This window comes from Dinoponera quadriceps, unplaced genomic scaffold (genome assembly GCF_001313825.1).
Source record: "Dinoponera quadriceps isolate SergipeBrazil2010 unplaced genomic scaffold, ASM131382v1 scaffold1245, whole genome shotgun sequence".
NCBI lineage: Eukaryota > Metazoa > Arthropoda > Insecta > Hymenoptera > Formicidae > Dinoponera > Dinoponera quadriceps.
Genome location: NW_014555320.1, coordinates 577,374 through 591,943, shown reverse-complemented (window position 1 = coordinate 591,943; position 14,570 = coordinate 577,374). Strand labels below are relative to the sequence as shown.

At 47.9% G+C, this 14,570-nt stretch overlaps 1 protein-coding gene across 4 annotated transcripts in view; it reads right to left on the bottom strand.

Moving 5' to 3' along the window:
- Window positions 1-734: 734 nt before the first annotated feature.
- LOC106743815 (zinc finger homeobox protein 3-like) overlaps window positions 735-14,570 on the bottom strand; it is a 406,062-nt gene continuing 392,226 nt past the window's right edge. For all 4 annotated transcript variants that reach the window (XM_014618018.1, XM_014618017.1, XM_014618019.1 and 1 more), the window contains one exon: window positions 735-1,800. In XM_014618018.1, the coding sequence (XP_014473504.1) occupies window positions 1,070-1,800 (731 nt within the window). In that variant the 3' untranslated portion in view covers window positions 735-1,069. The remainder of the gene's footprint in view (window positions 1,801-14,570) is intronic.

Genomic DNA, 14,570 nt, shown 5'->3' with positions numbered 1-14,570 from the left:
GCGCATCGTTCCGAGACATGCACCCAAGATCAGTTCGATCCGATCGAACCGCTGACAGACCGACCGATCGACCGACCGACGACCGGTTGTCTGGCGGACCGGTAAGGAGGATATCACGAACACGCTCGTTCGATCCCCCGGGGCGATTCCACCACTTGTCCCTACGCTCGTCTTCGTCGAGTCTCTCTGTCCTTTCGCCTCCCTTCTCTCCCTTCGTTACTTATTTATTCTTCTTTGTTTCGCTTTCTTTCTTTCGTGCTACGAGAGGAACTTTGGAGAGCGCGCAAAACTTCACGGCGCGCGCTGCGCGGGATTCGCGTTACAAAAATAATAGGCGAATCGGGGCGGGGTCCCATAGGGGCTGGGAAGAGGTGTCGAGGGGGAGAGTGAGGGGTGGTTCGTTTAACTGGTTTTAACGCGGCAGTGGCGGTGCACAAACGACGACAACTTAACAGAGAAAGAAAGAGAGGAGAGAGAAAGAAAGAGAGAGAGAGAGAGAGAAAGAGAGAGAGAGAGAGAGAGAGAGAGAGAAAGTAGGAAGAGAGAATAGGGAGAGAGAGAAAGTAGAAAGAGAGTAGAGAGGATGGACGATGATCATCGCGTGTTCTCTGATCTCTCGCGATTGTGGTCCACCGTTCGCGCAATTTTTCTTCTTCCACCACTTCCCCGCCCCTCCCCGGCCCCTCTTCACCGCCACAGGAATAGGAGCACCCCACCCCCTCCCCCGACGGAGTGTGTGCACCCCAATGTCCGCGATGAAGAAGCCGGTGTGCGCACCCGACCGATCTTCACCGAGGTGTACACCCGTGCTCCCCCGTTAATCGCCGGTTAGGAACATTGCTCGTCCACTGCGAGGTCCTCGAGTCCGATCTCCTCCAAGCGACGTCCGTCGATTGCCGTCTCTCCCTCTGCCAGCCTTCCCCAGCCTCTTTCTGCATCTTCCGCATTCTCCACTTCCTCCGCACCTGCTCGTCTTCCTGGTCCGTGCCGTCGCACACGTCATCCCCGTCTCCGGGAGGACAGACCGGTAGACTGACCAAGCCCCGAGTTCCCAGTCCTCGGGCGGCGTTTAACGTGCCCCGGCAAGGGCGGCCACTTCCTGCACCAGTTTCTGTCGCTTGACGTCGGGACCGTTGTTGTTGTCCTGGCTGGTCTTCTCGCCAGCCTGAGGCTGACTGGTGGTGCTCTCGGCGGCAGCGCGCGCCGCCAGCAGAGTAATCTGGTTGACGACGTTCTCCATCTCGTCGGTGAGGGGGTTCGTCTCCTCGCCGGATTGCGCACCGCCGTCCACGCTGGCGAATTGCTGTTGTTGCTGCTGCTGCTGGCGTTCTTGGGCGGCCTCAAAGCGCGCGCGATGCTGCAGCGTCTCGGCGTGGCGACGCCACTCACTCACGGTGGGGTAAGTGCGCGTCGGCACCGAGAGAGAGAACTCGCACAGCGAGCAGGCGTAGCGCGCCTGCACGAGGCGCAGGGCGCCGCGACGTTGCTGATTGCCCAGGTAGCAGGAGCGCTGGTGCGCCAGCAGTGACGACTCCTGCGGATACGCCCTGCTGCAACGCCGGCACACCAGACACAGCTCGGTCTCCAACTCGCGACAATGCTGCGGCAACGGCCCGTTCTCGTCGGTGGCGCACTGCGCCAGGCTCGGCAGACGGACCGTCTCCACGCCGGGGTGGTTCGGGTCTTGCTGTAGGAACGCCTGCATCAGGGACCGCGGCACTTGCACCTGCGCGCCGCCCTCCACGTGCAGCGGCATCAGACCGCTTCCGAGTAGGCCACCGCTCAAGCCCGCAGCCGCTACTGAAAGCAAAGCGTGATCGATTCTCTTAGAACAAGTCGCAGCTCCCGGTCTGATCTGAGAGAGGCGGGTTATCGCTCAGCATGATAAACTCGGTCTCCATTCTCTTCGAACCACGCCGGATTTCTTATGGTTTAAAACTTTCGTCCGAATAAATCCAAGGGTTTTAGAAAAGAACGACGAAAGATTAGTACTAGAAAAATCAAAAGTACAGAAAAGACGAGTAAAAATGTGTAATCTGGTCGGCCTGAGTCTAAAGCTAATAGCTAGCTAGTACAGGCTAGGTTCAGCTCGTTACTAGTTCATTACTAGCTGATTATTCACTAAAACGTGGAATTGGTTTTAGTGATTTAGCCATCGTTTAACCATTACACATTATATATGATAGAGTAGCTGGCTCTGTCTATTTTAAATATATAATTTAGCTATTATATACTCGCTATTAGTATTTAAAAATGAGGTATTAGTCCTTACATGGTAAAAAATGTTGGTTTAAGAACGGTCCATTGAAAAGTTGTGTTAATTTAACGTGGGGAATGTGTTAAAAAGGACATAAATATATAAAATGGTATTCAAATATAATGCTAAATTCAACATATTCCCCGGAGCAAAATAACACAAAATTTCGGTGGATCATTTTTAACAAAATTCTTTACTGTGTACGCCACATCCGTTCATTTCGATATTGATAGGACGCCATTAGTACAATGATGTATCGAAAAAAAAAATGCTACATTCAACTAAATATTCGCTACGGAGTGTTGGGATTGTTTTACTTGGATTAAATAAATACTTGAACGTAATAAATACACTAAATGAAAAAAGAGGTACATTCAAATAATATTTACTTAATCTAAATAAGATCATAATAAATAAATAATTAATAATTATTCCAATACTTCTTAGCAAATATTTATGTGAACGTAGCATTTTTTCTCTCAATGTTGATACAGATCCTTTGACATTGAGAACAAAAAGTGGTTTATATATTTATCGAATTGGATTTTTAATCGGTGACCAAGAATACGCATAATAAGTATAAAACTCATATCAAACTACAGATTAGGATTGAAATTGGATTGAAATTTAACCAATCTCAACGTTAATCCGCAGTCTGTTACCGGCTTAAAGGCCTTTGCGCGTGAGAAATTTTTAGTCGTAACCGTAAATCCGTAAGAAAATTGATCAATCGCAGTTTGATTATTCTCCTTGCGGTCGAAGAATAATCGACTGCGATTGGTCAATTTTCTTACGGGCTACGGCTAAAAGTTTGTTACGTGCAAAGGCCTTAAGCACGAAAAGCATTCGTAACCACAATGGTCTGCTCCCAAGCTCGCTCGTGAATTTACGTGATGAACATCGCGACGCGCGCGTACAGTTCAACATCCGAAAAGACACATTCTAAACTTGTCCGACTCCCGCAAGGTCGAGATAACACGGCTGGATGGCACATTCGTGCGTAATTGATTTGTGCCAACTTAGTTGTCATAATAGCATCCCCGACGTAACCGGGGGAGAATTTATGCGGAACCTGTTTTTGCCCGAGCGAGACAGGTAAATTGGTAGTTATTAGCTGGCCCGCGGGCCGATGCGCATTGACGGGATAATTCCTGCGGCCGTCTCGAGAAGGAGAGAGAATAAGAGAGAGAGAGAGAGAGAGAGAGAGAGAGAGAAAGAGAGTGAGAACGAGAGAGAAATATGCCGCAGGACTCGATACCGAGGTCCGTGTATCGTGAGGCTTCTCCTGACGCCTCGTCGAATGATTAATTCTAATTTCAGGATCACGCGCCGCGGGAGAAGAGAAGGGGAGAGGCAGTGCAGGAAGGTGCGGGGGAAAGAAGGAAAGGAAATCGCTCTTCTCGCTCGCTCCCCTTTTCCTTCGATCCGCGGAAAAGCCGCGCTGGCAAGAAGGGTGGGCTATAGAAAAATCGCGCGCGGTGGAAGCTCGTCGCGACCAAACTAGTTCGACCGGCGCGACGGTGGCGGCGGCGTCTAATCGTGGCGCGATCTCTGATCGCTGGGTGGACCGACGAGGAGAACGCGCGCGCGGTCGTTTCGACGTCGATTAGGTGGGTTGACAGGTTTACGCAGTGACGCGCACGACTATATCGCGCGTATCATGTATCAGATGAGGAGTCGTTACGAGGCAGGAAGTGTTAATGATACCCCTGCTCATTCGCTGGACGCTCGGCTGTAATTATCAGAGCTAGTGGGGAAGCCTCGGCGAGAGAAGGGCGCAGGGCGGGCTGTTGTTTTCTCTCTCTCTCTCTCTCTTTCCCCTCCCGTTCCTGCTCGTCCTCTCTCACCTCTCCCCCTCCCTCCTCTCGCCATCTCTCCCGACGCCGGCGTGGAATTGATAGTTATTAGACGACGAGACCGGGGAGCACACCCAGAGTCCGGTTCGCGGCAACGGCGTTCTCTCTTTGTCGTCTAATGAGAACCCCTGACACGCACGGCAATCCACTGTTTGACTAACACTTCTCTCCTCCTCTTTCTCTCTTTCTCCGTCTGTCTTCCTGTCCCTCTCTCTTCTTTCCCGGTCCTTCCCGCACTCCTCCGCTCTCTCTCTTTTCTTCGTCTTTCTCTCTCGCGTATCTCGCGTTCGCGTGGATTATGGTTCACCTCGATCGGGCGAGCAAATAATCCGCGTTTTTATGTTCCGCCATCGAAAGGGCCCTTCTCGGAAAGAGGAGGCACGGCCGTGTAGTAAAGAAGGGAGAAAAGTGTTACGGATAAATGGGGGATTAGCGCAACAACATTGGCCACGGTGTATAGTTCTGGTCGCTCTTCTGCTCCCCTTACGGCCTCCGTAGCGTTCGCGGGAATGTGGCAAATTCATTACCGGCGGTCGCGCGGCGAGACCACGCTCGTCCACGCGGGTATCGGAGGCAGCCCGCTCTTCTTGTTTGATATAATCGGCTGAATAATGATCGCCGCGCGCTCGCGTCGCAAATAACGCGCGCACCGTCCGCGCGGCGGATGGGCATTATTGTGGAATTAGAATGTGGCGCGCGGTTTGAGCGAAGGGCAAAAATGACGGGCCATTGCTCAAGTTTAACTTAATCCAACGTGGACGATCGCGCAGCCGTTTCTTATTTATTCCGCGAAGATCGCGCGGACTATGCAAACGTTTCCTCATCATAAAATACTCAGCCCGCCGAGGTGACTTCGTGGTCGTTTGTTGTGGCGTCATCGATTACCACGCGAATTTTTGCACACCCGAGAACATTTCCGGCTCGCGCGGAAATCAAGTTATCGCCGTGTTCAGAGTGTAAATTATCGACACCAGAACCGCCGGGTCAAAATGACTGGTTTATAGTTACAACGAAATATTACTCAAAATTTAATACGGTGCATTTTATATTTTTCATTGACATTGAATGAAACTAAAGAAAACAAACGAAGATTCTTGCCCTTGAATTATGTATTCGCACAAAAATCGGTTGTTTCGGCCGCTCTGGTAGAAATAAATCGCTAATCAACGATAATTCTACACGGTAAAAAACATTTTGTACTTGTGTTAAAATCGGTCTTTGTTAAAATTTTCGTGTTAAATTTTTAATATACCCACGTGCTAATTTAACACATTGTGTTTATATTATCTCCATATTTTGTGTTGAGTCCACATTTTCAACATGTGTAAATATTAAAATAATACATTTTATATTTCAGTATCGATTAACGTATTCATTTTATGTTAACTTTTGACATAATATTTGTGTTACTCCTCAAAATATTCATCTTGTGTTATTAATAATTAACGTAAGAATTTGTATGGACCGATCGGGACATGTGAAACATGTTAACCCTTATCGGTCGTAAGTCACCTCTCACGTGACAACAATACTTCGTCGCTGCAGTCGTACGTCACGTAGGCGGTGACAAGTACGGATGTATTTATCGTGGAAGCTACAATCTAGTGAGAATCACGCATAAAAAGCTACCGTCCGATAAGGGTTAAATTTAACATAGGATTTTTTATTGTGTAACATTAAATTTATTTTCCTTATAGAAGTCGAATGTTATCAATTGTTTATAGAGTCGCACGGGTGAAAAAATATCTACTCTGGTGTAGAATCGCGTTTGACTCCGCGGTCACGTTCCCGGATCAATGGACAATGGCGTTTTTATTAATACACCGTCGCCGCGAAGTATAACTCCGTTCGGCACAACTCAACCGGAGGAAACGAAACTTGCTCAACGATATGATCTGTTTAGCCGATAGACTTCTTTCCAAGGTCGTCATCTCGGCCCTCCGTTGTGCGCATGAGAAAGAGAGAGAGAGAGAGAGAGTCTGAGCGAAGATGTAATATAATAAAGAAGATCGTTAAGTAACGCGTAGCGTCGCAGCCGGACGATCCGTGTGACACCCTTGAAACAATCGAAACAGTTGAGGAGAGGGATTATTACTCTTAATGAGCACTGGTTATTTCTTTGAGTGGCTTTGATTTGCCCTCCCTTCCGTCCTCTAGTATCTCCGACATCCTCGACGGACAAGAGAGTCTATGTCGTGTGCTTTCACGAACACGCGTGCGTATGATCCGTAATAAAATCGTTGGATTTTTCTTTTTTTCCCTAGTCGAAATTTTGGTCTTACGTTAAACCTTGAATTCTACAAGACAGTAAGAGCTAAGATAGCGAAATAGGGATTCGGTTTCAGTTGTAACAGTAGAATTTACTCTTACTTTGACCTTGATGCTATTAAATTTCCCTTTTCGTTGTTTCAATGTTAAAATAATTTGTTCAAGATAGCGTTCGAATTAAATCTGAATTAAAGATTGAAAAGAAAAGTTAACGAGTATTAGTATCGTTAAAGTACACACAGAAAAACACATATTATAAAATAAATCTTACTTATTCCAAATATATACCAAGCGAATATATCACAAGTTCATTACAGGCATTAAATATATTCAAAGTATATTTTGAATTCCAGTAAGTTTATTATACTTCAATCAAAAATATTAAATTAAAACAAAACTCGAATTCCTTAAATTGAGCTAACTTTTCCCCGATGAAGCTTTATAATATTCTTGAAAAGAGAATTACTAAATTACAAGCTATCTAAGTAGGCGCAAACTATCCTGAAGAACGTGAAAATTTCGACTCGGGTTTTCGGTGAGGAACTTTCCCGCGGATCCTCAGCAAAGAGACTTTACTATTGGATATCGAGCGCGTTATGAATTTTGCTGGAAAACAAAAAAAGAAAAGACCTCTCATCCAGGATGGACGACGTTGACTATCCACGGAGAAGGAGCGCTACACGCACGTGGCCGCGCGCTCGCTCACGCGCATCATCGCTTTTGTCTCATCCTCCGAGAGGGGCTCATTTGCGTACGGATTGAGATAGTAGTGCTTCGGTGCCGTCCCGATGTGTGTTTTTGTTCAAATGTGTGACCGCGTACGAGCGCGCGAGATTCTGATTGCCGGCCGCTCCCAAGTCCGCAGTGATCGTCATCGCGACTCCGAGCTGCCATTATTTAATTTCAGTTACGCCGCTATACTTTTATCCTCAGCACTTGGAATTATTCTGGCCTCTGATATTATAATGCGTGAGGGGGTGAGCGCGCTGAGCGCACGCGGCATTTAATGGCAGTTTAATAACACGCTTCGATATTGCGATTTCCATTGTGTCGCAATGGCTGAAATATTTCGCGACGCGCGATCTACAATCACAACTCAGTCGAACGAGATTGAGCAATTTATTCACGAGATATGTCAGAATATGCACGTAACACACGTCACGTCGTCGTATAAAAATATTATACCCTATTTTATTTGTCGAATTGTCGCTGTACGTTTCGTCGATGAAATGTTTCAAAGTCCCTCCCGTTAAATCGAACCGTTTCAATTAATCGTCGCTGATTCGAGGAGTCTCGTCTCTCTCGGGCGCTCCAGGTGTGAGAACCGCTGATACCGAGATTGCCGCGACACATGCTGGAAATTTGTTCGGCGGGAATTTACGAGCGAGTTTCCGTGTCAGACCCAATACCGTGGTCGCTGTTGGTAAGTAGGTATGGCTCTGTATATATCCTGCCGGCCATAAACTCGCATTCGAGGACCGGCGAGCAGAATAATCGAGAATGTCGTTAGTTAGCGCGTTCAGGAATTTTAACGGCTGTTCGGCTGAGGCGCGCGCGCACACGCGGAAAAACGCAATTCGTCATACGCGTCGCCGCTGCCGTCGCCCGCTCGAAGTAGCACGTCGCCGACGAATGACGGTCACCTCGTGATTGTGGAGAGAATCGGCTATCGCCGGGACCGTTTCGCCAGCCGTCGTCGCGAAACACTCGGAGGTCTCGCGGAGAGATCATCGAGTCGATCCGATGAAATTATGACATTATAAAAGCAGTCGTTTGCAAGTTGTGCTTCGTCAGCGGAGGTTGCGGCGAAAGCGAAGATATTTCCGATTATACGGAGAAGACGATCTCGCACATAGATACAACATTTCTTCGGGCTTAATGAAATTTCTATAATTGAAGCAAATTTGTCTTTTGGAATGGAGCAAACGAATGGATGTTTGATTTAACAAACAGAATTGGTTTGCTTTGCCAAACAATATAATATCTTTACGTCCAGTAACGTATTTCTTTCGCATTTTCATCCAAACATTACAATAGTTGTCACAAGTCACAATGGTTCTGTGGTGTCGTTTATTTTAAAAAATGCTTCTCCTCGCTATAATTCTTTCATTTATACGATTACAGTTACGAACAACAAACATTTTTTTTCAGTGTATACGTAGTAAAAATATTTTGTACTTGTATTAAAATCGGTTCTTGTTAAATCTTTTGTGTTACATTTTTGACATACTCGTGTGTTAATTTAATATATTGTATTTATGCAATCTCAATATATATTTTGTCTTAAGTCTCGATATCCAACATCTGTAAGTGTTAAAATAACACATTTTATACTTCCGTGTCGATTAATATATTAATTTTGTGTTAATTTTTGACATAATATCTAAATTATTTTTCAACATATTGACCTTGTGATAAATTAAAACAAAAATTGGTGCGGACCGTTTGGGACGTGTGAAATGTGTCAAATTTAATGCAAAATTTGTTACTATAAACATATTATATTTCTTATTTATCGACACGCGCACTTCTCGGAGGGCTCACGAGTCTCACGAGCCGCCCTCCCTCACCTAGATCTGCTTGTGCGAGTAATGAATGGCAAATATATCGGTGTCGTCGAGCGTGTATCCTTTTATCATTATCTCATTCGTGCTAAGAGGAGGTGACGTGTTAGCGGAGACAAGAGAGAAAGAGAGAGAGAGAGAGAGAGAGAGAAAGAGAGGTCTCGCTAAAACCGCGATCAAGCTTCGGAATGCATCTGGAGGCCGATACGATATCGTGGCGGCGAAACGCGCGATATTTCACGTCGCTTAAGGTAATAAACACGATCGCTTTTCCCATACGCGCCATACGGCGAATATGCAAATCGCGCGACGCTCGCCACTTTGCGTCAGAATTCGCCCGGCACATTTAATCGCCGATTAAACGATGATCCAGATTAACGTGGAATTTTAAACGTCTCTCTCGCTGTCTCTCGCAAGGGCGAGCGAGCGGGAGAAAAAGCAAGAAAGAGAGAGAGAGAGAGAGAGAGGCGGCGTACGCTCGATCCATCAGTGCGCGCGCGGCCAGTCCGGGCGAATTCATGACCGCGTGGAGTGCGATCTCCGGGGGAGTCAGTGCGCCACGGAGAGTATCGGCAGAGTCCATAACTGCCCGTTACGCGAAGTATGCACAACGGTGCATTCCACGTGTGCCTGCTAGCGCGTTCTCACGTGGTGACCACCGCACACGTACATAGGAAAACATGTCGTGAACGTGGGCGTGCATTCCTGCCTTCGCATTATCTCCTCTCCGCTCTTTCTCGCTCTACCTCTTTCTCTTTCTCCGTTTCTCCACCTCTTCCGCGCTTTCTCCGTGCCATCTATGTCCCCCTCTGTGTGTGTTCACGGTCTCTCTCTCTCTCTCTCTCGCGGGCGAGCGAGCGAGAGCACGCGCGCCCGCCGTCGACCGGCCACGTACGAGAAGGAATCCTCTCCTCTTTTTATTCCTCATCCAGACCCGTTATCGTGGATACCATGGCCCGGAACGACTGTTTCACACCTCCGCTCGCGCGGGAATTAGGAAATAAATTAGCGACCGGGCTAATTTCGTTATCTCGCCCGATGGCCGCGCCCCACCCCGCTTAAGACGTCAAGGCCCGGTGTCGGGTCCGAATGCGGGGCCTGGACATGGCCGGAATCGTGTCCCGGCACCGCAGGATCAATGGCTCTTGCTCGGTCGCGCGGCCCCGAATGGGGCTTCGTTAAAAACGGGTCAATCCCGATTAAAGTGACGGCGAGCGGTAAGCTACGGCTACGCGCCGGGTACTCCCCGCCGTGGCCATATTCGGAGAACCGCGATAGCCGCTCTTGTAATTAACCCACCACGGTCGAAGGGAGACGGAGGTGTTTCCGAGAAGTGGCATGCGCAATGTCGTAACTCACTCGCGAGTATTTGTTTAACCCATTTGGCATGTTGCGTCTTTACGGTCGCGCGATTAGAGGCGCGTTGAAACCAGGGGGAATATCGTCGTTCGCGATCACGCGCGAACTGACTTTCCCAAAAATGTCGAGATTCGAATTTGTGCGACTTGGAGGAATTACGTTCGCGCGAGCGCCGGCAAAGAGTCCGCAGATCGAGCCCCGGGGTACTAAATATCGACTCGAGCGTCCCCTCGAGTCACCTGCCCATCCGGCGCACTTTAATACCTAGGCGATGTTCGATGTAAGTATTCCCCTCGTCCCCCCCAGAAAATGTTGGATGTCGGGGATCACGAGGAAGTCGTAATTTCCACGCGAACGAGGCAGCCCGAGTGAATTGACGACGGCTTATCTCGCGGCTCGGCCACGAAATCGCTTGGTACGCGTATCGGACAAGATAACGGCGGCGGCGTATCGATAAATTCCGCTAATTAATTATTGACGTGTCCCGGGGCTATTTTTGCGCACGCGAAAGCGGACGCCTCTCCCTCCTCCTTCTCGTTCTCCTCCTCGTCTTCCTTCTCTTTCTCCGGCGCTGCCTGTCCTCCTTTTACTTCAAATCTTTTTCTCGCCGTCGCGGGATCGCCGGCTCGATTTTCGCCGCGACAGATCCGGCTCTTCGTGCGAAACGAAATCCGCTTGGAGTTTCGTGCAGAAGCAACGTGCGTAATTATTCCCACCGTCGACGCTTCGATTTCACGTAAGTTGCCTCGCGCGAATGAGATTCAATGCCACCCGGTGGCGTGATTAACGTTGTAATCGATCGTTCGCATCGCTGTCCGAGCCGGGCGATCGCGTGATGATAGCATCGATGTCGCCGGATAGACGTTTAATCTCGGAGACGTGCGCGTGAAATGTAAGATCCGCGTGTGACTGAAGCGGCAGGTGTTTCCCCGACACCTGTGCCCGTCGTTCGGCGCGGAAATGTAGCAGATACGTTTTACGAGCGAGGCGAGAAGAACCGTACGCTAGGCCTTAATTTCGCTCGCGCGAACGTAATTCCTCGAAGTCGCACAAATTCGAATCTCGACATTTTTGGGAAAGTCAGTTCGCGCGTGATCGCGAACGACGATATTCTCCCTGGTTTCAACGCGCCTCTAATCGCCGTACGCTAGGCCTTAATTCGCGCAATAGCCGCTCCGGAGATTTTCATTACGACTCCGGGTAGTCGAAATTGACAGCACTATTTCGAACTTCTCTTGTGTTTTCTTGTGTCCCTTTAACGGGGATGTCGCTTGTTTGCTTCCTGCGGTTTTGCCGTTTTTATCGTCGTCACGATCGTCGGACGTATTTTTTCTTCTTTTCCACGCGTGTCCACATTTTTGCCCTCATCCGAGGCCTATCCAGGTCGCCGGGCGTTTCAGCGGGACCCTTCGAGGCAGGGACGCTCGCGCAGGTGACGAGTCACTCGCAATATCGAGTCTCTAAGCGCGACGAGGATGCATCGGGAGCCAGAAGGTGGAGTCCGCTGTCAGGTACTTGATTTCTCGGCGTCTGACGGAGAGGTGGAGAGGTCTTCGACCGGTAGCCTAAGTCGAGGAGCCGTCCCTAAAGAGGCACCAGGGTCATTAGCGAACGGAACATTTATCCTTGTCCTTCGCTCTTTCTCTCTTTCCTCCTCTCTCTTTCTCTCTCTCTCTCTCGGTCGGGTGTTCGCACTTGATTCGCCGTCGGTATCAACGGGTGCCAGGCAGGAAGACCCGTATTATCGAGTCAATTGTCTCTCACCCCCCTCCCCCGGACAGTTCAGCTGACTATAAAATCATTATCACCCGTCCACCACCACCGCCGATCTCTCTCCCTCCTGTCCCCGCGATGCTCCATCTAGCCGCTGCTTCTCGGTCGACGTTGAACGCTCGATTATCCCATTAATACACGACGAGTCCGTGCGTCCATCCGTCCCGGCGGATCTTTAATTATTTAAATGCAGAGCCGCGGCGGGGAGACCCGTCATGAAGGGTACCGGAGCCCCCCAAAGAGACAGGGGCGGATTTGCGATACGTATTCGTGCTTCGTGCACGGAGACACTCGTGTATCTTCGATCGATCGATCAATCGTCGGTCGTTTCGTCGCTTCCGACGACGGTCGAACGCTTCGCTCTCTTCTTTTCCCTCAAAACGACCTCATTGTCACCGGTCGTGCGTGACGTTTCATTATTTCATGAACGAGCCTCTGTTGTTGCAACGACGAATGTCGCAGCAGTCGGCATGTCGGCGAGTGCTTCGGAGAATTCTTGTTGTTAATTACAACGGTGAATTTTTCTTTCTCGCAAAATTCACTTTTGTCTCCGCAGTCGGTCGATTGATTTTCGTGGACCAACTCGCGCTTGAAGACGTCGCTCGGCGGCGCGTCGTGGGAATATCTGCTTGCCCCGTCGAAGTTTATTCCCTCTAATCCGCCCCTGCCCAAAGCGTCGCAGGCTAGGCTCAGTGGGAACACGAGTAATCCTTAGCGTGACAAGTGGGCTCGAGGCAGCGGTGTATCCGGTAGCACTTTGGTATTTATCTCTATAAATACGCATCGGCGTTGGACATCGTTGACCCTGGAGTAATAACCCGCGAGCGCGCGGGCAGGATTTATCCCGCAGCGACGAGCGAAGATCTCGTTAGGATTTCGTCGCTCGGCGAACGATCCGGCGTTTAGCCGGAAAGGAAAAAGGACGAAAAAGAGAAAAAAGGAGCCACTTTGACGATTCTCCCGAGTATGTACGCGTCCTCTTCGTACAAGAGAGAAGTAGCCTGTAGTAAATGAATGACGTACGGCAAGCGCCGTCCTCTCGGGTTCCGCTTCGGGACGCGGAAGGACGAATCCTAGGTCCTTTGGCGATAAATAATGAAACGGGATCAACGCTAATACGCTGTGAGTGTTATGACTGCGCATCTCGCCGTGACCATAGCGGGCACGGACTGACCGATCGCGACTATCATTAAGCGACGACTTAATGAGCCAGGCGCGCCGGACGTGGGAAGTGGTCTATCGCGCGGTAATTACCTCACTTCAATTATTAGACGATTACCGTACCGGTAATGGGGATCGAAAATGGGAGTGGACGCGCGCGCTCTCACGTGATCGCGGCCCCGTCAACTAATAGACTTCTCCTGTCGTCTATGGCGTCGAACTCGCGTGCATCCGACGATTTCAATCGGTGGCGTTCATGAGAGAAGAGAAAGTGTAGTTTGATATTTATAAAGGAGCGCATAAAAGGACGATTCCCGATGATCGCGGGAGCCGTACGATCTTTGGAGGAATACGAGGCGAAATGACGCGGCAATGATCAAATTCCTTCACGGAGAGAACATTACGGCATGTTCCCGTAGATATTCTTTGCAATTTCTGCCGTGTTCCCGATACTGAGAAAACAAAGTAATTGAATCGACAAAACCGGTGATCCCCGTTTAAAAAAATATTATGTCTACTGAACGAATTACGCGTTGGCGCAATATATGTTGCGTAAATATAGTTGCCGACCAATCGTACCGGTACGGTAATCGTCTAATAATTGAATCAATTGATAACTCATTATAGAGAGTATAGTTTGTTCAATGGACTAAACGTTATGCTGGAAGAAATTTTGTTCGCTTAAATAAAATTATTTATTTCGTTAATTCCACCATTTTTTTCAGTATAGTGATGCAGGAATAGATTGTCATAGTAGAGTAGTTTATTTTGTTAAGAAATATTGTTAAGAAATGTGTACTAATTTTTTCAACATATTCTTAATAGGTTCCTTTAAATTTTCAAATGAAATTTTTAAATGTTAATTTCTGTTTTTAAAATATAAATATTAGAAATAGTATTATTTGACATATTGGAAACTTCGAAACTTCGATACAATTCAATATTTGACGACGAAGTTCGAAAATTCGAAGTCGAATTATCCGAAGATTCGAAATATCGATGTTGTTAATAAAATTAATTTTGGAGAGTGCTATAAAATGCTGTGCAATTAGTATCAGTTTAAGCATTTTTAGCTCAATTCTGAAATTTGCATTCATTTAACTTAAAACAAAATGAACGAAGAAAGCACAAATAATAAACAACAAGTTTTATTAACTTTATTTCAAAATAAATGCAAATTTCGCCATATATAACAGCATACCACACAATGGAAGGAAAAATTACAGAATTCTCTTCGCGTAAATATTTCCACCAGAACAATTCATTCTACAACAATATCTCTACGTGAAAACTATAAATCAGCGGATTCTCTCCGAACGATCCCACGCTTAT